At 43.4% G+C, this 23,075-nt stretch overlaps 1 protein-coding gene across 4 annotated transcripts in view; it reads left to right on the top strand.

Moving 5' to 3' along the window:
- KDM1B (lysine demethylase 1B) overlaps positions 1-23,075 on the top strand; it is a 62,819-nt gene that overhangs the window by 15,341 nt on the left and 24,403 nt on the right. For all 4 annotated transcript variants that reach the window (XM_078446601.2, XM_060614704.3, XM_078446604.2 and 1 more), the window contains 3 exons: positions 13,263-13,301; positions 17,293-17,497; positions 19,766-19,950. In XM_078446601.2, coding sequence (XP_078302727.1) covers positions 13,263-13,301; positions 17,293-17,497; positions 19,766-19,950 — 429 coding nt within the window. The remainder of the gene's footprint in view (positions 1-13,262; positions 13,302-17,292; positions 17,498-19,765; positions 19,951-23,075) is intronic.

Raw genomic sequence — 23,075 nt, 5'->3', positions numbered from 1 at the left:
ATTGCTTTTGGTGGTATGGACATTTTAACAATTTTGTTTTTCTTTTTAATATTTGTTTTTATTTTTGAGAGACAGAACGTGAGTGGGGGAGGGGCAGAGAGAAAGGGAGTCACAGAATCCGAAGCAGGTTCCAGGCTTTGAGTTGTCAGCACAGAGCCTGACGCAGGGCTCGAACTCCTGAGCCATGAGATCATGACGTGAGCTGAAGTCGGACATTCAACCAACTGAGCCTCCCAGGGTGCCCCCAGTATTTGGTTTTCTAATCCATGGGCATGGGATGTCTTTCCATTTCTTTATGTCATCTTCAGTTTCTTTCATCAGTAGTTTATATTTTCAGAGTACAGGTCTTTTTCTTCTTAGGTTTATTCCTAGGCATCTTATTGTTTTTTGGTGCAGTTGTAAATGGGATTGTTTTCTTAATTTTTCTTTCTGCTGCTTCGTTATTGATATATAGAAATGTAACAGGTTTCTGTAGATTGATTTTGTATCCTATGATTCTAATGAATTTATCAGTTATAGCAGTTTTTTGGTAGAGTATTTTGAGTTTCCTGTGTATAGTATCATGTCGTCTGCCAGTAGTGAAAGTGTTACTTCTTCCTTACTGATTTGGATGCCATTTCTTTTTGTTGTCTGATTGCTGAGGCTAGGACTTTGAGTACTGTGTTGATCAAAAGTGGTGAGAGTGGACATCCTTGTCTTGTTTCTGACGTTAGGGGAAAAGCTCTGTTTTTTCCCATTGAGGATGATGTTAGCTGTGGGTTTTTCATACATGGCCTTTGTTATGTTGTGTTCCCTCTAAACCAGCTTTGTTATGGGTTTTTATCATGAGTTGATGTTGTACTTTGTCAGATGATTTTTCTGCATCTGTTGAAATGATAATATAGTTCTTACCCTTTTTCTTACTGGTGTGATTTATTGTGTTGATTAGTTTACACATACTGAACCACCCTTGCAACCCAGGAATAGATCCCACTTAATCATGGTGAATGGTTTGGTTTTTTTTTAATGTTTTATTTTTGAGAGAGAGAAAGACCGAGCATGAGCGGGGGAGGGGCAGAGAGAAACGGAGACACAGAATCTGAAGTAGGCTCCAGGCTCTGAGCTGTCAGCACAGAGCCCAATGCAGGGCTTGAACCCACAAGCTCTGAGATCATGACCTGAGCCAAATTCGGATGCTTAACTGACTGAGCCACCCAGGTGCACTGAATGATTTTTTAAATGTATTGTTGGATTTGGTTTGCTAGCATTTTGTTGAGGATTTTTGCATCTTTGTTCATCACAGATACTGGTCTGTAGTTGTCTTTTTTTGTAGTGTCTTTATCTGGTTTTGGAATCCAGGTAAAGCTGGCCTCATAGAATGAATTTGGAAGTTTTCCTTCCTCTTCTATTTTTTGGAATAATTTGAGAAGAATAGGTGTTAACTTTTCTTTAAATGTTGGTAGAAGAATTCCTCTGTGAAGCCATCTAGTCCTAGACTTTTATTTATTGGGAGTTTTTTGATTACTGATTAAATTTCTTTGCTTGATTACTGATTCAACCAGTCTGTTCAAATTTTGTATTTCTTCCTGGATCTGTTTTGGTAGGTTATATGTTTCTAGGAATTTATCCATTTCTTTGAGGTTGTCCAATTTGTTGGCATGTAGTTTTCCATAATATATTTTGCAATTGTTTATATTTCTAAGATGTTGGTTGTTTCCCCTCTCTCATTTATGATTTATTTCTTCGAGTCCTTTCTCTTTTTTTCTTGATGAGTTTGGCTGGAGGTTTATCAATTGTATTGTTTTTTGTTTTTTTCAAAGAACCAGCTCCTGGTTTCGTTGATCTGTTATAGTGTTTTTTAGTTTCTGTAGCATTTATTTCTGCTCTGATCTTTTTTTTTTTTTCTTTCCTTCCTTTTGCTGTCTTTGGGCTTCATTTGTTGTTCCTTTTCTAGCTCTCTTAGGTGCAAGGTTAGGTTGTTTAGTTGAGATTTTTCTTGCTTTTTGAAGTAAGCCTGCATTGCTATAAACTTCCCTTTTATAACTGCTTTTGTTGTGTCCCAAAGGTTTTGAACCATTGTATGTTCATTTTCATTTGTTTCCGTGTACTTTTTCATTGTGTAATAGCATGTTATTTAACCTTCATGTATTTGTGCTCCTTCCAGATTTTTTCTTGTGGTTGACTTCAAGGTTCATAGTGTTCTGGTCCGAAAAGATGCATGGTATAGGACTTTGATCATTTTAAATTTGTTGAGGCTTGTTTTGTGGCCCAATATGTGATCTCTTCTGGGGAGAGCTCAATGTGTACTTGAACATGTATTCGGCTTTTGTTTAAAAAGTTTTTTTTTTTAATGTTTATTTCTTTTAGAGAGAGAAAGCGCGCAAGTGTGCGCGTGAGTGGGAGAGGGGCAGAGAGAGGAAGACAGAGAATCTGAAGCTGTCAGCACAGAGCCCAACGTGGGGCTTCTTCCCACCAATGATGAGATCATGACCTGAGCCAAAGTCAGACACTTAACTGACTGAGCCACCCCAGCACCCTGAATGTGTATTCTGTTTTAGGATGGAATGTTCTGAATATATCTCTCAAACCCATCTGTTCAGTGTGTCATTCAAAGCCATTGTTTCCTTGTTGATTTTCTGTTTAGATAATCTGTCCTTTGGTGTAAGTCAGGTGTTAAAGTCCCCTATTATTTTTGTATTATCGATCAGTTCCTTTCTATTTGTTAAATATTTTATGTATTTGGGTGCTTCTATGTTGAGTGCATAAATATTTATAATTGTTAGATTTTCTTGTTGGATTATTTGCTTTGCTATAAGTGTCCTTCTTTGTCTCTTTTCTTTTAAAGTCTATTTCATCTAAGTATTGCTACTCTGGCTTTCTTTTGACATCCATTTGCGTGATGTTTCTTCATCCCCTCACTTTAAATCTGCAGGTGTTTTTAGGTCTAAAATGAGTATCTTGTGGGCAGCATATACATGGGTCTCGTTTTTTAATCCATTTTGTAAACTCGTCTTTTTTTTTTTTTTTTTAATTTATTTATTTTGAGAGAGAGTGCATGCGTGTGTGAGAGGGGCAGAGAGAGAGAGAGGGAGAGAGAATCCCAAGCAGGCTCCGTGCTTTCATCATAGAGCCGGATGTGGGGCTTGATCTCTCGAACTAGGAGATCATCATCTGAGCCCCAGTCAACTGCTTGGCTGACGGAGCCACCCAGGCGCCCCAACCTATGTCTTTTGCTTAGAGCGTTTAGTTCATTTACATTCAATGTTGTTATTGATGGCCATATATTTATTGTCATTTTATTACTTGTTTTGTGACTGTTGCTGAAGATTTTCTCTGATCCTTTCTTGTCTTTCTTTCATGGTTTGCTGGTTTTCTTTAGCTCTCTATTTGGATTTCTTTTTATCCTTTGCGTATTTGTTAGTGATTTTTGATTTGTGGTTACTATCAGGTTTGTGTATAGCCTCTTCTGCATATAGCAGTCTGTATTAAGCTGATGGTCATTTAGGTTTGAACCATTCTTTTTTCCTATCTTCGCCATGTTTTAGGTATAGTGTGTTTATTTTATATCCTTTTGTGTGTTTCTTGGCTTTTTTTTTTTTTTTTAAATAGAAATACTCATTTTAACTGCATTTCTGTTTTCTACCCTCATACAGTCATTTTTGGTCTCTCTTTTCCACTTAAAGAGTCCCCTTTAATATTATTTGCAGGACTGGATTAGTGGTCATGTACTCTTTTGGTTTTTGTCTGGGAAACTTTCTATCTTTCCTTCCATTCTTGATAGTCTTTCTGGATAGAGGATTCTTGGCTACAGGTGTTTCCCATTCAGCACTTTGAATATAACATGCCACTCCTTTCTGCCTTGGAAAGTTTCTGCTGATAGCCTTATGGAGTTTCTTTTTTTTTTTCTTTCTTTCTTTCTTTCTTTTTTTTTTTAATTAAAAAAAATTTTTAGATAGCGCAAGTTAGGGAGGGGGCAGAGGAAGGAAGAGAGAGAATCCCAAGCAGACTCTATGCCTAGTGCAGAGCTGGACGCCTGGCTATATCCCATGACCCTGGGATCATGAACCTGAGCTGAAATCAAGAGTCGGGTGCTCAACAGACTAAGCCACCAAGGCACCTCTGGGATTTCTTTTGTATGTAACAGTCTTCTTTTGTATTGCTACTTTTAATATTTTTTCCTTATCACTCTATTTTGCTGTGTTAATTACAGTGTGTTTTAGTGTGGATCTGCTTTTGTTGATTTTATTGGAGGTTCTCTGTGTCTCCTGGATCTGAGTATCTGCTTCCTTGCCTAGATAAGGGAAGTTTTCAGCTATCATTTCTTCAAGTAAATGCTCTTCCCCCTTTTCTCTCACTCCTCCTTCTGGGACTCCTATAATAAAATTTTACTATGTTTGATGGAATCACTGAGTTCCTTAAATCTATTCTCGCTTTGCATAATTCCTTTTCGTCTCTTTTGTTCAGCTTGATTACTTTCCATTACTCTGTTAATTCGTTCCTCTGCCTCTTCCACAGTACTGTTCATTCCATCATTTCTCATTTCTCATTTTATTGAGCCCTTTATCTTTGCTATGTTATTCTTTTTCTTAGTGTTAAGGATCTCACTGTTGTTCTCTTTTCTCAAGTCCGTTGAGTATCCTTATGATCGTTGCTTTAAATTCTCCATCAGACATGTTGCTTGTATCTGTTTTGCTTAGATCTCTGACTGTGGCATTGTCCTGTTCTTCCATTTGGGGCAAATTCCTCTGTCTTCTCATCTTATGTAAGTCTGTATTCCTGTTTCTGTGTATTAGGAAAGCCAGCTACATCTGTTCTTGAGGGTAATGGTCTTATGAAGAGGAGGTCCTGTAGTGCCCTGCCATGTAGCTCCTCCTGTACCCCAGGGCCTGGAACTTCTGGGAATATCTCCAATGTGTGTTGTGAGTGCTCTGCTGTTGTGTCCTGGCCACTGTATCCTTTAGGCTCGTCATCTGCAGAGGCTCTCTTTGCCTTTTGTGGGCCGTGTTTGGTTCATGGCCTGTGTGTGCTCTAGTTTGCTTGTGAAATGGGACCTGTCACCACTGCCACTGAAACCGAGGCTTTGCAAAACTCCCAGGTGGGGAGACGTGATATGGATAAAGGTTTGCACCCGTCTTCTGGGAGACAGGGCCTGCCATGCTGGGATCGAGGCAAGCGTGACTGCGGAGGGCAAGCATGATCATGGGTGGGGGAGGCTTGGCGTAAGCAAGTTAGGTAGCAGGTGTTGGTGCTGGGTTGGTTCCTGCAGGTGGCTCTGTGTTTATGCTGAGGGGTAGGAGAGAAGTGATGCCTGACAGTTCCTTTGTTCCCAGAGGGGTCTCTCTGTGATGGCTGTCTCTCTGGGACGTGCTCTGAGATGAGCAGCGAACCTCCCCACTTTGTGTCCTGGGTGCTCTTCAGATTGCAGTTTTCATGCTGTATGTCTGAGGGCTGTTTTCCCTGCCTTCTCTCCAAGAGTAGCCCCGATGCCCTCTGGGCTCTATCCCTGCCAAGCCCACTGACCTTTCGAACTCTAGGCTTTAACTCTTGTTGGTTGCAAGAACTCACAGAATTTGTCCCTTCTTACTTTCCAAGCCATTTACTGTGGGGATATGTTTTCCCTGTGCACTCCCGTGTGCCAGTCTGTCCTTTTCCTTTCCCACTATAGTTGCTCCCTCCCTACCACAGTGGCCACGATCCATTTCTTTCCCAAGCTTCATCTCAGCACTCATACCTTCTTTAATGTGGCCTTTTCTTCATCTTTAGTTGTGGAGTTTCTTCTGCCAGTCTTCAGATCAATTTCTCAGGTAGTTAGGGTGATTTGATAGTTCACCTAGTTTTATTCGTGGGACAAGGCAAGCCTAGGGTCCTTCTACTCCACCTCCATCTTCCCCTCTGAAAATAAAGTTTTATTGGACACAGCCACGCTCATTCATTATTGGCTATGGTTGCTTTCATGCTACAATGGCAGAGGGGTTGTGATGTAGAAAATACGATACACAGAATTTAAAATATTTACTATCTGGCCCTTTATAGAAAATGTTTCCTGATCTCTGTTCTGACCCATGAGCATGGTATATCTCTCTATCTCTTCAGGGTCTTTAATTTCTCTCAAGAAATTGTTGAGAAATTTGTTGAGAAACAATTGTTGAGAAAAAAAAATGTTTTTCTCATTTCCACTGAGGGTGTCTTTTGTTAAATTTATTTCTAGATATTCTGCTTTTTCTAATTATATGTAGGATTTATTTTTAATTTCATTGTCAAGTTGTTAAAATTATATAGAAATGCTATTTACTTCATATGTTGATTTTATACCTAGAGACTTTCTTGAATTCACTTATTAAATTTCAAAGATCGTTTATAGGTTCCTTTGGGTTTTCTACAATCACATCAACTGTGAATAAAGACTGTTTTACTCTTTTTTTTAATGTTTATTATTGAGAGAACGAGACAGAGCATGAGCGTGGGAGGGGCAGAGAGAGGAGGAGACACAGAATTTGAAGCAGGCTTCAGGCTCTGAGCTGTCTCAGCACAGAGCCTGACGTGGGGCTCGAACCCACTAACTGTGAGATCATGACCTGAGCGGAAGTTGGACGCCCAACCAACTGAGCCACCCAGGAGCCCGTTTTACTGTTTTTTAAAAACTCAATGTTTGGGGCGCCTGGGTGGCTCAGTCGGCTAAGCGTCCGACTTCAGCTCAGGTCACGATCTTGCAGTTCATGGGTTCGAGCCCCGCGTCGGGCTCTGTGCTGACAGCTCAGAGCCTGGAGCCTGTTTCAGATTCTGTGTCTCCCTCTCTCTCTGACCCATCCCGTTCACGCTCTCTCTCTCTCTGTCTCAAAAATAAATAAACGTTAAAAAAAAAAATTAAAAACTCAGTGTTTGGGGCACCTGGGTGGCTCAGTCGATTAAGCGTCCAACTCTTGGTTTTGGCTCAGGTCATGATCTCACACATGGGCTGGAGCCACTCGTTGGTCTCTGCATTGCTGGCGGTGTGGAGCCTGCTTGGGATCCTGTCTCTCCCTCTCTCTCTGCTCCTCCCTCACTTGCTCTCTCTCTCAAATAAATTAAAAAAAAACTAAAAATACAATGTTTTGGGACACCTGGGGGGCTCAGTCAATTACGTGTCTGACTCTTGATTTTGGCTCAGGTCATGATCTCACCATCATGAGATCGAGCCCCTCCTCACACTCCACGCAGGGTGTGGAGCCTGCTTGAGATCCTCCCTCCCTCCACCCCTTCCCTGCTTATGCATGCATGCTCTCTCTCTCTCTCAAAAAAACAAACATACATATATATACGTATATATATATATATATATATATATATATGTATATATATGTATACACATACATACATACATACATATAAAATCTCGGTTGTTTTCTCTTTCTTCTTGTCTTATTACATTGGTCAGGACCACCAGTACAGGGTTGAGTAGAAGTTGGAAAACAGACATCTTTGTCTTGTTACTGACCTGAGAAGGAATGTGTTCGGTATTTTTTTCATTATGTATAGCGTTGGGTGTAGTTTTTCTTGGACGTCTTTTATCAGACTGAGAAGGTTCCTGTCTATTCCTAGGTTTCTGAGAACTTTTTATTATGAACAGATGTTGGATTTGTTTTTAATTCTTTTTAATGTTTATTAATTTTTGAGAGATAGAGAAGCACGAGCGCGGAAGGGGCAGAGAGAGAGAGAGAGACACAGAATCCAAAACGGGCTCCAGGCTCTGAGCTGTCAGCACGGAGCCCGATGTGGGGCTTGAACCCAAGAACTGGGAGATCATGCCCGGAGCTAAAGTCAGACACTTAGCCGAAGCCACCCAGGAGCCCCACAGATGTTGGATTTTGTGAAAAACTTTCTCTGCATTTTTTATGATGATCATATTGGTTTTTCACCCTTAATCTGTTAATGTAGTGAATCACACAGATTCTGGCATGTTGAAACAGCCTTGCGTTCCTGGGGGAAAAAAATCCCACTTGTGCTTAATATGTTATCCTTTTAATGTATTGTTGGATTCGGTTTGCTGATGCCTTGTTTTGGAATTCTGCACCTGTGTTCATGATGAATACTATCTGTCATTTTCTTATAATATCCTTGCCAAGTTAGTTCTGGTATCCAAGTTATGCTGGCTCCATAAGACAATTGAGAAGTATATCCTCCTCCTCTAAAGAGTTTGTGTAAGATTGATATAATTTCTTTCTTACTGTTTGGTGTGATCGGTTGTGAGGACATTAGGCCAGTTTTCTTTGTGAGAAGTTTTGAAATTACAAATTCAATGTTTTTAACAGATGCATGGTTTATTCTACATGTTTTACACGGTTGTATTTATTTATTTTTATTTTTAAGTAATCTCTATACCCGATGTAGGGCTCAGTCTCACAACCCTGAGATCAAGAGTCGCGCGCTCCACTGCCTGAGCCTGCCAGATGCCCCTAGGTGGTTGTGGTTTTGAAGAAATTTGTTTATTTCATCTACATTGTCAAACTTGTTAGAGTTGTTTGTACTGTTCCCTCATTCCCCTTTTAATGTCAGTGGGATCTGTGGTGGTATCCCTGTTTTATTGATGTTGGTATGTGGGAGTGAAGGGTGGAAAGTACACATGTAAGCCTGGGATCAGGGTCCCGGGAAGTAGCCAGTCTTGTTCTGAAACCTTTCGATTTAGCCCTAAATTGGTGTGCAAGCTGAACCTTCAGACTAGAAAGTCTCTTAGTGGGATAGGAGAGAAAAATATGGGAGGGGGCTGATGTTCATTTTTTAGGCTGAGTGGGGACACGGACGGGAATTGGGGTTTGAGTAGTGAAGGCATGAGGAGCTCGTATGGCAAAGGGGAGCCTGTCCAGCCAGCAAAACAGTAACATGGCTGCGCTGAACTTAACTAGCACCTGTGCCCCAGATGACTTCTCAAGTGAAAAGTCGCCTCAGTCACGTTTCATTATAATATTTAAAGGAGAGCTCAAGCCAGAGATCAGTCAAAAATAGACTGTTTTTTTAGGCTTCGTGCCCAGTGCAGAGCCCAATGTGGGGCTCGAACTCTCAACCCTGAGAACAAGGCCTGAGCTGAGATCAGAGTCAGATGCTTAACTGATTGAGCCACCCAGGCACGCCCCAGCTATTTTAATAGACGCTAGCCTTTGGACCGTTTTCACCCAGCCTATTTTTGTGAAGTTTCTAAACAGTTGTTCTAAACGATTAAAAAAAATATTTTGTTGTATGGAAACCAATTTGACAATAAATTTCATATTTAAATAAATAAATAAAAATCTTTAAAAAATATATATTTTGGATAACTTGCATAATAATGTTACTTACTAAATGCTAGGTGTGTTTTACACACAAAGTTTATGTGAAAATCACTTCGTCCTGTCCTTCAACTGGCTGTGGTTTGGCTGTGGTTTAACTGTGGTTTGGAGTTACCCATGACCCCTCATCTTTTACATGTAATGATGGAAAATACAATTTTGACTTTGTTTCTACTGATGGTTCAGGTCATTTGTGTCCCTTTTCTCATTGAACTTGATTTTTCTTCGGGTGGTCTATGTCATTTTCACTTTCTTAAATTTAAGCCACTTTGAAAAGTCTAAGGTTTTCTTTAGAATGAGCTTGTTTTTAGAAAAATAGTATGTTTGTCATTGAAAAATTGAAGCAGTATAGAAAAGAACAAAGATGATAGCAAAAAACAAATTCATTGAGTCACCATCATGAAATAACCATTGTTAGATGAGGTTTATTCAAGAGTGTTCCCACATCTGTGCAAAGAGAAGGCCTGGTTGACAGATACCTTCATACTGAGGAAAAGTACTCTTGCTGGTTTTATGTTAAATGATTGCATTTCTTTATTCTTTAGTCTTTATTTTTTTAGATTTTGAAAAAAATTGTATTTTTAGGTAATCTCTACACCCAGTGTGTGGCTCAGACTCAACACCCCAAGATCAAGTGTTGGACGTTTCACTGACTGAGCCAGCCAGGCACCCCTAAGTGATTGTGTTTAATTCAACAAAACTTAAAAAAAAGAACAAGCCAAAGTGAAAGAAGTTGCTGAACATGGGATGATTATTTCTTCATCACAAGGGATAGTAGTTTCTAGAAACCCCCTAAACGGTTAAGATAACATACAATGAGAATGTTAGGAGGTTGGAATCGCTGTTGTTTGTTTGTTTATTTTTGAGAAAGAGAGAGAGAGCGCCCACGAGCACGAGTGGGGGAGGGGCAGAGAGAGAGAGAGAGACACACACACACACACACACACACACACACACAGAATCCTAAGCAGGCTCCAGGCTCTGAGCTGTCAGCACAGAACCCAGTGTGGGGCTTGAACTCACAAACTGTGAGCTCATGGCCTGAGCCGAAGTCAGACACTTAACCAACTGAGCCACCCAGGCACCCCTCTTCTTAACCAACTGAGCCACCCAGGCTCGCCATTTTAATCATAAATGTCATAAAATGGCATATTTTAATCTTAGATGTTACAAGTTGACACCTGGCCATGAAAGGGGAGAAAAGCAAGTTACATCACACTTCAGTCCACCTCACCTTTTCCTTGCTCCTAATTCTTGTTAGTGTTTTCTTGTTTGGTTTTATTTTCTAGTTTGCCTTGTTGGAGTAGCTGTTGTGTTATTCATTTTCTGTAACCATAATTCCTCCGCTGTTTACTCTTGGTCCTGTGTTTCTGTGGCTTTACTGCTCTCCATGATTTCTTTTAGCACGGTTCCTTCTCTCCTCACATCTTTATTTTGATTCATCACATGGTTGGAAATATTTTAACACCAAGTCCTTTTTCTCAGTGGAGCTCAGAGGTGTCAGATTCCTTACGTTTTTGAAAATGTAATTGTCTTTCTCTCCTCCTGCTTCCCACCGTCTTAAAGTTCAAGGTTTTATGGTCTTCTTAAATTCCAGCTTCTAACTATGGTATCGCATTTTCCCAATCTCCTTTTTCTCTCCAGAGATCTTCCTTTGAGACCCATTGCTGTAGTCTCAATTGATTGCCATCCATAGCCTGATCTTTTGAAATATTTATTTAAATGGTGTTTATTGACCCAGAGTCACTTTGGTCTTCAGCTCAGTATTCTGTCAAGGACAAAGTCTGGAAGGGTTTATTTGTAAAACAACATTAAACAGAATGGTAGCCAGCACCACATGCTGTTTTGGAGCTTGCTTTTGTCGGTTTATATCTCTTAAAGATGCTTCTGTATCAGTGGATAAAGATCTCTTTTTTCTTAAAGACGGCATAATACAGTCCACTGAATGCATGAATCCTGATGAATTTAGTCTGATTAAAGGGTATGTGGGTGACTTTTAAATGTTTACTGTTACTGACATGCTACAGTGAATAGCTTTGTATCTATGCTGTTTTCAGTATATTTGTAGAATCATTTCCCAGAAATGAAGTTTTTTTTTTCTTTTTTTAATGTTTATTTGAGAGAGAGAGAGAGAGAGAGAGTGAGTGTGAGGAAGGGTCAGAGAGAGAGAGGGAGACACAGAATCCTCAGGCAGGCTCCAGGCTCCGAGCTGTCAGCAGCACAGAGTCCGACGCGGGGCTGGAACCCACAAACTGCGAGATCATGACTGGAGCTGAAGTTGGACGCTCAACCGACTGAGCCACCCAAGCGCCCCAAGTTTTTTGTTTTTTGGTTTTTTTTTTTTTAATGTTTATTTTTGAAAGAGAGCATGAGGGTCTGGCGGGGGGGGGGGGGGGTTGGCCAGAGAGAGAGGGAGACACAGAATCTGAAGCAGGTTCCAGACTCTGAGCTGTCAGCACAGAGCCCAACTTGGGGCTTGAACTCGAGAACTGTGAGATCATCATGACCTGAGCCGAAGTCGGAAGCTTAACCGACTGAGCCAAGTGTCCCTAGAAATGAAATTTCCGTGTCAAAGTATATACGGTCATTTTATTGTGAGCTAATGCATAGATATGAAAGAGGATTTATAATGTTATGTAAGGAACAAAAAAGCAAAGCAAGCACTCAGGTACCCAGCATCCAGTTTTAGAAACAGAGCCCTACCAAGGCCTCTGTAACTCCCTGGTGCCCCTCGGTAGTTACCTTTCTCTTCTTCCCCTGCAAGTATTCTGCAGTATTCTGAATTCTGCATTTACTATTCCTCTGCTTTTTGTTGCAGAGTTAATTCGTATTTATGAAACTAAAACAACGTGTAAAGTGTTCTGTGTTTCTGTACTGGTTATAAATTATGTCGTATGGTTTGTATTCCTCTGCATCTTGCTTTTTCACATGCATCCATGTTGATGCTTAAGCTCTGGTTCATTAATTTTCCCTGCTGTGCGGTCTTGCCTTGCATAAATCTACCTACCACAGTGGATCTGTTCTCCTGTTTGTGGATGTGAGGATTGTTTCTCGTTTTGGGTCTGTTAGATACAGCGAGCATTCTTGCACATGTGCAAGAGTTTCTCTGGACTATATTCCAGGGGCCAGATTTGCCGGGCCATATGGGATGCCAATCTTCAGTTTATTTGGGTAACTTTCTTATTGAAGTATACCATGCAGACAGGCAATGCCCAAATCCAAATGCACAGCTCACTGAACTTTCTCAGAGTCCCCCTTTAGCCAGCTCCCAGTGAAGAAATCCAACACTTCTCAACCCCTCAGAAGCCCCCCTGCACCCCCTTTCGCTCATACCCTCCATCCCAACTCACAGTCCTGGCTTACAACACTGGACCTGTTTTGCTGGCTTCTGAACCTTATGTAGATGGACTCCTACGGTATGTGCTCTTCTGGGCCTGGCTTCTTGGTCCCTGTTATGTGTGGGAGCGTGTCCATGTTGTAGCGTGTGCTTTGTGGCTCGTTCCTTCTGATCGCCGTGTAGTGGTCTGCTCTTTGAACGTAACACACTTTATTTATTCTACTCTTGATGGACTTCTGCGTTGTGTTTAGCTTTTTTCTATTACGGACAGTGCTCCTTTGAACATTTCTGCTGTGTCTGTTGGTGCACATGTGTGAAGGTGCCTCTCGAAAATCTGGCGGAGTTTGAATCGCTGGGCATACAGCTTGTATGTCTTAAGCTGTGAGAGAGGGTGCCCAGTTATCACGCATTTAAGTGTTGCCTATTTTGTCAAATCGCTCTCTAGATCATTCTCTTCCTTTACCTTTCCACCTGGCGCATCTTTACGGGAGTGGCTGGGTCTCCCGCACTCTCACTCCTGCGGTGTTTTATCACACTTTTTGCTTGTGCTAATGGAGTAGGTGAAAAGGGGTGTCTTACGGAGGGCACATTCACACACCTGTATTTTGTAAGCAAATCTAGTTAACACTTGGTTTTCTCTTTTGCAGCCTGAGACCTCAGATCATTGTTGCCTTCCAGAGGATCTAGTGAGTATCTGTGCACGTCCTAGACTACAGTTCAGTGTGCCTTCGATGATAAGTACTGAATAAGTCAGTGACAATAACGGTTTTATGAGTTTCTCTTTGGGTGCCGATCAAAGGCTTTTGATCTGACGTGACACCTGTATGATGGACATGTCAGCAGTAGTGGTATCATGGGTGCCCCCCCCACCACCTTAAAGAAAGAGAAGTAATTCTGTTGCTCTGAGTTAAAAGGGAAGGAGCTGATGGCTTGCCTTAGTACAAGCATCAGCCTTGTTATACTGGTTTCTTGTGGGTGACTTTGTGACCTTATCTCCATGTGAATCCTTCCAGGGAAAGAACAAGAGGCCCGTAATTTGATGGTCTTGGCCCACATTCAGCCACGAGAGTATTCTTGTGTGTTCTGACCTCTGTGTAACTGCTCTGTCCTGTCCCTGCCCACATAGGGGAGGGAAGCAGCATTTCCTGCAGGCGAAGCCTCCTCATGTTTCAATTATGGATCCTTGCTACCCGAGCTGGCAGTCTCCGTGGCCCATACAGCCCGGTCCTATGGCTGTTTCAGAAGATGACTTTTTACATTTCTGAGTTTCTAAAATTCTGAGATTCTGAGTTATTCTGCATCTCAGTAATACAGGGGTGTTACTTTGCAGTTTTTCTACATGTCTGAAACTCAGGAACTGTGACTGATTTTTAGGCCAAGGGAGGATTGACGCCTCTTAAATCTACTTGAAATCCATTCTGTTATATAAAGGGGTGTGTGAAGCACACGCCTATTTTTAATAATTAATTTTACCCTCAAGCATTTCCATAGGAAAGCAGTGGCCCAAGTATTTTCTGGATTCAAGGTAGACAGGATGAGATTCTAGACAGAAAGGAAAACGTGACTGTAAATATAGTTGCAGTACCTTGTGGATCTGTCTCCTGACATCAGACCCTTTTGCATGCAGAGCAATCTGAAACTTTAGGACAGAGGCCATATGCTTGGGATGTAAGAACTTTAAAAAGTTTGGAAGAGATTGGGCCACCTGGGTGGCTCAGTTAAACATCTGCCTCTTCAGCTCAGGTCGTGATCTCAGGGTTTGTGAGTTTGAGCCCCACGTTAGGCTCTGTGCTGAGTGTGGAGCCTGCTTGGGATTCTCCCTCCCTGCCTCTCTCCCTCTCTCCCTCTCTCCCTCCCCCCCTCCCCCTCTCCCTCTCCCTGTCCCTTCCTCCCCTCTCTCCCTCCCCCTCCCCTGCTTGCTCTCTGTTTCTTTCTCAAAATAAATAAAAATAAATTTAAAAATGAAAGTTGGGAAGAGTTCCCAGATTTGACCTGCCAGTTACTTGTGTTTGGCTAAGAGAGAGTCAGGAGCAGCTGCTTGACCCCGGTTCTCTTCCTGTGGCTTTTAGGGTCACTTTGAAAGCAGGCTGTGAACTTTGAGTGCTGTATAAGCTTCTGAGAGCTGCTGTAACAAATGATCATAACCTGAGTGGCTGATGGCCACAGAAGCCTCTTGTCTCCTAGTTTCAGAGGCTATGAGTCTGAGATGAAGGCCGCTGTCCCCCTGAAGGCTCCAGGGGAGCATTCATCCTGCATCTTCCAGCTTCCGATGTTACAAGCCACCCTGGGCGTTCCTTGGCTTGTCCAAGTATCACTGCATTCTCTGCCTTGTGACCCTCTTCCTGTGTGTCTCCCCATCCCTGTGTCTCTTTTCCTCCCCCCTTTTTTTTTTAAACTTTTTTTTTTTTAAGTTTATTTATTTATTTATTTTGAGAGAGAGAGAGAGAACAGGACAGGCAGAGAGAGGAGGTGAGAGAGAGAATCCCAAGCAGGCTCTGCACCGTCAGCACAGAGCCCAGTGCGGGGCTCTAACTCACGAACAGTGAGATCAAGACCTGAGCCAAAATTAAGAGTCGGAAGCTTAACTGAGCAACCCAGGCGCCCCTCTTCTCCTCCTCTTATGTGGCCGTTAGTTGCAGTGAGTTTAGGGCTCACTCTCCTCTTAGAGAGTGTGACTGATTACGCTTGTCAAGACCCTGTTTCCAAATAAGGTCACGTCCTGAGGTTCTGGGTGGACACAGACTTTGGGGGAGCACCATTTAACCCAGTGTAGTGGCTACTTCATTAACTGTGCTAATCGATTCACTGTGTCAAGTACGATTTCTTCTATGGCATGTGTAGTGAAAGTGAGAGCTGGGTACTTGATGGTACCCAATCGTCAAGGGTACATCAGCCGAATGGTGATGGTGCATCAGCTGAATTCTTGCCGCATGTCCAGGAGTGGCCACTGTGCCGAGTGGATGCTCTCAGAACGGCAGGATGGGGTGCTGGTGCATCAGTTGCTGTTGGAGCGGCTCACATCCCAGGGCAGAGGCTGGTTGGAGCACCTTCACGTCAGCTTCAGGGGGAAGAAGGATTGGGAGCAGGTATCAGGGTGGCAGGGCCTCTCTTGGGTCCTCCGTTCACCAACAGCTGCAAGACCCAGGAAGCAGAAGAGATTGGGAAGAGCTTGGGTTCATGTTTGCTGGGGCACTTCCATTCTGACCTCTGCGCGGTCCATGTGGATGGACTGTCAGGGTCTGAACGCTCCGTGTCCTTTCTCCTTGGGGTTATGCTGGGAAGGAGTCCCCAGAGGCAGCCCTGGTGTGTCGGGGAAGGAACTGAAGTTTCTGTTTTTTTTTTCAGTGCAGCACAGGCAGGCCGCAAGGGTAGCCTTGAGAACAGATTGCAAATTGAAATGCCTGCAGGGGCTGAGCTGGTACAGCCAATGTGTGAAGCAGCTGGGAATAATTTATAGGGGGTGTTGGGGCCCTTAGTAAACTGAAAAATGCTTGTCCCACGCTTGGACCCTGTGAAAGGTGAGGGGCAAGCAAAAGGCATCCGCGGACCGCGTTCGCCCTCTGGACCTCGAGTTCACAAACCCCCACTTGATGGCAGGTAGCATCTGCTCAGAGCCTGGAGAGCTGACAGCAGAGGGTCCCTGAGCTCAAGGTTCTCCTGTGTCAGATTCTTAGAATTCTTGGAACATACATTCAAGATCATGTTTAGAAAAGGCCGTCTGACACAGGATTGGAGGCAGTGTCGCTTTAGAAGCCAAGTAAATGTGATTTTTAGTGCAATAGTCATCCTGCAGATGCTTCGATCCGATGACTCCATATGTTAAATCAGCTCTGGAATGCGATCACATATTTTAAGGCCAAAAATAGCTGCTTTTTTCATTTCTACATTTAGCATCTTATTTTGATAGTTGTAGTGTACTCCTCCCTCTGAAAGTTTTTAGTACCTTCTAGCAAAAAGGAGTAATGCTTGGCTGCTTCTCAGGAGAGCTGTTTTTTTCTGCCTAGTTTCGTAATTTCCATTACCTTCCGATCCTAAGTAAAAGGGGGCGGGGGGGTAGATCATGAATGATTACTGACCAGAGAGAAGTTTCTTGTGTCAGACTGAAACCTGAGCTTGCAGCGTAGTGGACTGTACTGACTCTTACGTTACGTGTAATTATGCTGCACAGATAATAACGTACTGGACGCAGCTTTATTTGGTGTTGGCGGTTGAGGGTGTTGGTGTTTGAGGGGCACAGGAGGAGGCTGTTGCTGTGCTTCTGAAAGAATTCTGTTAGGAAACGCTCTCTCCGCGGACCCTTGGCTATTTTTTCTTTTTTTTTTAATGTTTGTTTTTGAGAGAGAGTGTGAGCCGGGGAGGGGCAGAAAGAGAGAGGGGACTGAGGATCCAAAGCAGGCTCTATGCCGACAGCAGCCAGCCGATGTGGGGCTCGAACTCACAAGCTGTGAGGTCATGACCTGAGCCGAAGTCGGATGCCCAGGTGACTAAGCCACCCAGGCGCCCCGACCCTCGGCTCTTTTTGTTTCTAAATCGGAGTGTGCGGAGCCCTGGTGTAGGGTGGTTGAGTGTGAGAGGGCCGTGGGTGAATGACGCACAGCGTCCTCTGTCCTTGGCTGGGTCTGCACGTACGGTTCTTGTCTGCCATTGCGCCTCTCTGTCTTGTCTGCCCCGTTTCAGAGGGTGTCGGAAGTTTCCAACCACTGGTGGTACTCCATGCTCATCCTCCCTCCTCTGCTGAAAGACAGCGTGGCGGCACCCCTGCTCTCTGCCTACTACCCCGACTGCGTGGGCATGAGCCCCTCCTGCGCCAGCACGCACCGCGCGGCCGGCAGCACCAGCCCCGGGAAGCTGGAGCCCTCCAAGGCGGCCCCCTCTGCGCCGGGTGAGAGCCGGTCGTGGCCCTCCCTGCTTCCCCTGCCCCTCTTTCCCCGGGCACGTGTGGGCGAGCAGAACGCAAAAGACGTTTTCTTAATGTGTGTGGCCTGATAGAAGGCCCCTCATTATTTCATGCATTTAGTTATGCCGTGGCTCAGTTGTATCATTTGTGTAGATCGTGCAGTTAATTTCCCCTCCATAGTGTGAAATCTGTAACACCCGTCCAGGAATTGCGTCTACGGAGTTGAAGGAGTAATTGTTATTTATTTTTTTAACAACATTTTCTTTTTATTTCTTTTTTTTTTTTTCCTTTTTTACATTTATTTGTTTTTGAGAAACTGAGTGAGACAAAGTGTGAGCAGGGGAGGGGCAGAGAGAGAAGGAGACACAGAATCTGAAGCAGGCTCCAGGCCCTGAGCTGTCAGCACAGAGCCTGATGAGGGGCTCAAACCCACAAACTGTGAGATCATGACCTGAGCCTTAGTCGGACGCTTAACCGACTGAGCCACCCAGGCGCCCCATCTTTTTTTTTTTTTTTTTTTTTTTTTAACGTTTATTTATTTTTGACAGAGAGAGAACGAGTGGGGGAGAGACAGAGAATCCCAAGCAGTCTCTGTGCTGTCAGCACAGAGCCCGATGTGGGGCCCAACCTCATGAACTGTGAGATCATGACCTGTGCCAAAGTCAGCTGCTTAACTGACTGAGCCACCCAGTCACTCCAAGGAGTTTTTTATTTGAAATTTAGGTGGCTACATAATTTGAAGATAATGCAAACTCGGACATACTGGAAGATAGTTTTAACTGTATGAGTCGCCCTTCTTTTTTTTTTTTTTTTTCCTCTCTCCCCAGTCTCTCTGCTTCTAATGAAGCCATTGAAAATCTCAGCTAAGTGATCCACTCTTGGAAATAATCCAAAACATCAGGTCAGGCCAGACCTGCTGTTGACCGTTTACTTTAAATGGATCTTTAAAATTCTCTACTGGAATTCTTAGTGTACAAGGAACAATTTTAGACCTTCCTCTGTCTGGACACTAACAAACTTCATGTTTGGTGGTGCAAATAGATTTTGACCTGGAAGCATTTTTTTAAAGTTTTTAACCAAATAACACTGGGCCCTCTAAAAATGTGGAGGTGGTCAGAATCAAAGCTGAAGTGATAAATCCCAGGGTTAATGAAGGTACAATGAAACAGGCTTGCAAATGCTATATGTGGGTATGGGCATTTGTGAGGGACAGTTTGTGAATTGAAAACCTTAAAACAGACAGACACCCTTTATTCTAGGAATTTATCCTAAATTAATTATCGAAGTAAATTATCAAATGTGAGTCCAAAGATTTATATTGCATTGTTGATAATAGTGAAATAATTAGATGAAAATTCAATGTGCAGCAATGGGGGAGTGGTTAAATCATGGGAAAATACTCTCTGTCCATTGAAGTCATGTTTAATGACATAGGGACAATGTTCTTGAAAGGCAGATTAGGAAAAAGCATTTTTTTCTGGCTTTAGAAAAAACTAAGTACCTGTTATGTTAATAGTCTCTGTTCATAGAAACAGCACTGAGGATAGATTATCCCCGTAAATGTTACCCCACTGTTCAAGGATTCTCAGAGGAGTCAGGGATTGATACGTACCTCTATGAACCTATTCATTGTTTTAAAATTTTTTAATGTTTTATTTATTTTTCAGAGAGAGAGAGAGACAGTGGGGGAGGGGCAGAGAGAGAGAAGGGGAGACAGAAGCCAAAGCAGTTTCAGGCTCTGAGCCATCAGCACAATACCTGACGTGGGGCTCGAACTTACAAGCCGTGAGATCATGACCTGAGCGGTTTAACCGCCTGAGGCACCCAGGCGCCCCATTTTTTAATCAGAAAAATTCCAATGAGTTAACACCTATTTCCATGGGGAGTTCACATTCACAGAGTTTCAGTCTTACAAGATAAAGAATTTCGGGGGATTTGTTGCACAGCAATGTGAACGTGCTCAACCTGGCTGCACGCAACACCTGAACTCGGTGAAGGTGGTCGATTTTATGGCAGGTGTTGTTACCCCAGTTAAAACTTAAAAAAAATTTTCCATGCCATGGAAATTAAATTTGTGAGGAAAGAATGGGGAAAATAGGTAGTTCGTGTGTATTTCATCGGCTGGACAGAGGAAGCAGGAAATTTATCGTAGGACAGACCATGGCGCTTGCGGTTTGGTCTTGCCCTGGCGTTTCCCTGGTTTGGGTTTGGAAGTTACGGCCGTGGGATTTGCCCGTCTGTGTCTTCTGTCAGCTCCAGGCATGAACCGGTACTTCCAGCCTTTCTATCAGCCCAACGAGTGCGGTAAAGCCCTGTGCGTGAGGCCAGACGTGATGGAGCTGGACGAGCTCTATGAGTTCCCGGAGTATTCCCGAGACCCCACCATGTACCTGGCCTTGAGGAACCTCATCCTCGCGCTGTGGTACACTAACTGCAAAGTAAGTGAAGGGACGTGAGCTGACGCGTGCGGGCGGAGGCCGCCCTGGGAAGAGAGGGGCTGCGATAGCCGTGGGGCGGGGCGGGGGGCCCTTCTAGATCGGGGATTCTCCACCTGCGCACTGCGGACATTTGGGTGGATGGTCTTTGTGTGGGGGGCTGTCCCGGGCACCGTAGGATGTTGCGCGGCATCCCTGGCCTCTGCCTTCTAGATGCCACTAGCTCACCCCTGGTCGTGACCATCAGAGGTGTCTCCAAGTATTACCCAAGGGGTGCGAAGTCTCTGTATCCTGAGAACCACCACTTCAGATCATATCAGAACTCTTGACTCTAGTGAGTGCGTGTATGGCGCAGAGTTGGTTCCGAGCGCGTTCCGCTGTGAATGCCAAGAGGAAGAGAAGTAAAACATTAAAGATTGTATCATAAACCCCCGGAGGCAGAGTCTTAACATCGTATTATCCTCCAACGCGGAGACTAGTGAGTGCTTTGCTGTTTGCTGGGACTGAAGAGATGTCAGGGGCCTCACGCAGCACCTACTTGGAAAGGGGTGAGGCTAAATGAGAAGGGAATATGAGCTTCAAAACAACAACAACAACAAAGGATTTCCTAACCCTAATATTTTTCTGATTAATTTCTTCAATTGTTTGAGGAACTGCTGAATCCAGAACCTTTGGCAAGACTGCCAAATTAATCTTGATTAAAGAAAGATATTCCAGGGGTGCCTGGGTGGCTCAGTCGGTTAAGTGTCCGACTTCGGCTCAGGTCATGATCTCACTGTTGGTGAATTCGAGTCCCACGTCCAACTCTGTGCTGACAGCTCAGAGCTTGCTTTGGATCCTCTTGTCTCCCTCACTCTCTGCCCCTCCCCTGCTCCTTCACACTCCCTCCCTCCCTGTCTGTCTGTCTGTCTGTCTGTCTGTCTCTCGCAAATATTTAAAAGAATAGATACTCCAATTCCACCCTGGTATCTCACTGGGTTAGAATCCAGTATGAGGTGGCCTGATTAGGTTATGGCTGTTACTACAACTTATATGAATTATGTAAGTGGGTTAGACAAGGCAGACTTGTTCATTTCCTCCCCAGCAGGCCTGAGGTAGATGCTCAATAAACATTTGCTGAACTGAACAAAATTGTGGTCAGAATTTTCTGTAAATAAGTTGCAAAGATACACTTTTCAGAAAAACAGTCTTGGATTCATTTTTCTTCACGTTTCTTTTCATTTGACTTTGAAAATCAATTGATACAGGTGAAGAAGCTTACAGAAAAAAATCCTGAACTTATCAGCCTGGATCTATTTTAATATTTAATAAAATAGTATGTATTACCTATGTTTAATATTTTAGTGGGAAAACACATATATAGAGGCTATGAGTCAAAGATTTTGAAATCATTTTTATTTTCATGAAAACAAATTTCTTTACCTTCTGCAGCATCGCAAGCCAATGTTATTTCTTGAATACTTTGAGCATGCACTTGACCCTTGAACAGTCTGAGGGTTAGAGGCATTGACTCCATCCCCTACCCACTCAAAAATCCACATACAACTTTTGGGTCCCCTAAAACTTCTAATAGCCTACTGTTGACTGGAAGCCTTACCAGTAACGTAAGCAGTTGATTCACACATGTTTTGTATGTTGTGTGTATTGCATAGTATATTCTTAAAGTCAGCTATAGAAAATATTATTAAGAAAATTGTAAGGGGACGCCTGGGTGGCTCAGTCTGTTAAGTGTCTGACTCTTGATTTCAGCTCAAGTCACGATCTCGTGGTTTGTGAGGTTGAGCCCCGAATCTGGCTCTGTGCTGACGGTGTGGCGCCTGCTTGGGATTCTCACTCTCTCCGCCCCTTCCCCCACTCGCTCTCTCTGTGTGTCATGACGCTGGGTCAAGGCTACGTTAATCTTGAATCTTTGAAATGTTCCGAGACCTTGCCAAAGTTGGGATGAGTAGGGAAAGGCAGTGTCTTTTGTTCTTGTTTATTTATTTTGAGGGAGAGAAAGGGGGCATGTGTGCGGGGGAGGGGCAGAGAGGGGGAGAGAAAGAATCCCAAGCAGGCTCCAGGCTGTCAGCACAGAGCCTGACATAAGGCTCGATCTTATGAACCTTGAGATCATGATCTGAGCCAAGATCATGAGTCAGACGCTCAACCTACTGAGTCATCCAGGCGCCACTCTCCCCTTTTTAAACAAGTTCCTAAATCTGTCTCCTCATATCAGTGATGAGAATCCAGCTTTTCTGCCAGTACCAGTGGCAGTGTGGGCTTCAGCAGTGGCCCTTGCTGTGTGGTTTATTGAGTCAAGAATGTATTTACGATGTGGTCAGCCCATGCTCCCTCTAGCTGTTCTTCTGTGGGACGGGAGAGGATTAGGAGAGAAAATGCAAATTGCTGTATCTTCCTTTTGTCCCTTTCTTCTTTTTGTCCTTCATAAGGCAAACCTCCCTCTGATCTTACTATATCTTAGTGATACCTGATGGACTCATATACCCTGAAAGGTGGTTTTTTTTTTTTTTAATTGTAAAATGCAATGTAAAATTTACCATTTTTACCTTTGAAAATGTACAGTTCAGTGGCATTAAGTAAATAGTGTTATATGATTGTCTCCATATCTAGTTCTAGAACTTTTTTGTTACCCCAAGAGGAAAGCCCACACCCATTAAGCAGTGACTCTCCATTCCTCCCTTCCCCCAGTACTAGTCTGGCAACCACTAGTCTACTTCCTGTCTCTGTAGACTTGCCCAGTGCGGTAGTTTATATAAATGGAATCGTGCAACATGTGGCCTTCTGTCAGTTGCTTCTTCATTTAACATCACGTTTTCGGGGTTCATCCATGTGGTAGCAGTCATCAGAACTTCATATCATTTTTTTTAATGTTTTATTTATTTTTGAGAGAGGGTGCATGAGAGGGGGAGGGGCAGAAAGCGAGGAAGACAGAGGATCCGAAGCAGGCTCGTTGCTGACAGCGGTGAGCCCAACGTGAGACTTGAACTCACAAACTGTAAGATTATGACCTGAGCCGAGATCAGAGGTTTAACCGACTGAGCCACTCAGGCACCCCAGAACTTTCATTTCTTTTTATGGCCAGATAGTATTCCATGTATGGGTATACCCCTTTTGGCTTATCCATTCAT

Source organism: Panthera onca, chromosome B2 (genome assembly GCF_046562875.1).
Source record: "Panthera onca isolate mPanOnc1 chromosome B2, mPanOnc1 haplotype 2, whole genome shotgun sequence".
In the NCBI taxonomy this organism is placed as follows: domain Eukaryota; kingdom Metazoa; phylum Chordata; class Mammalia; order Carnivora; family Felidae; genus Panthera; species Panthera onca.
This window is presented reverse-complemented; position numbering and strand designations above follow the sequence as displayed.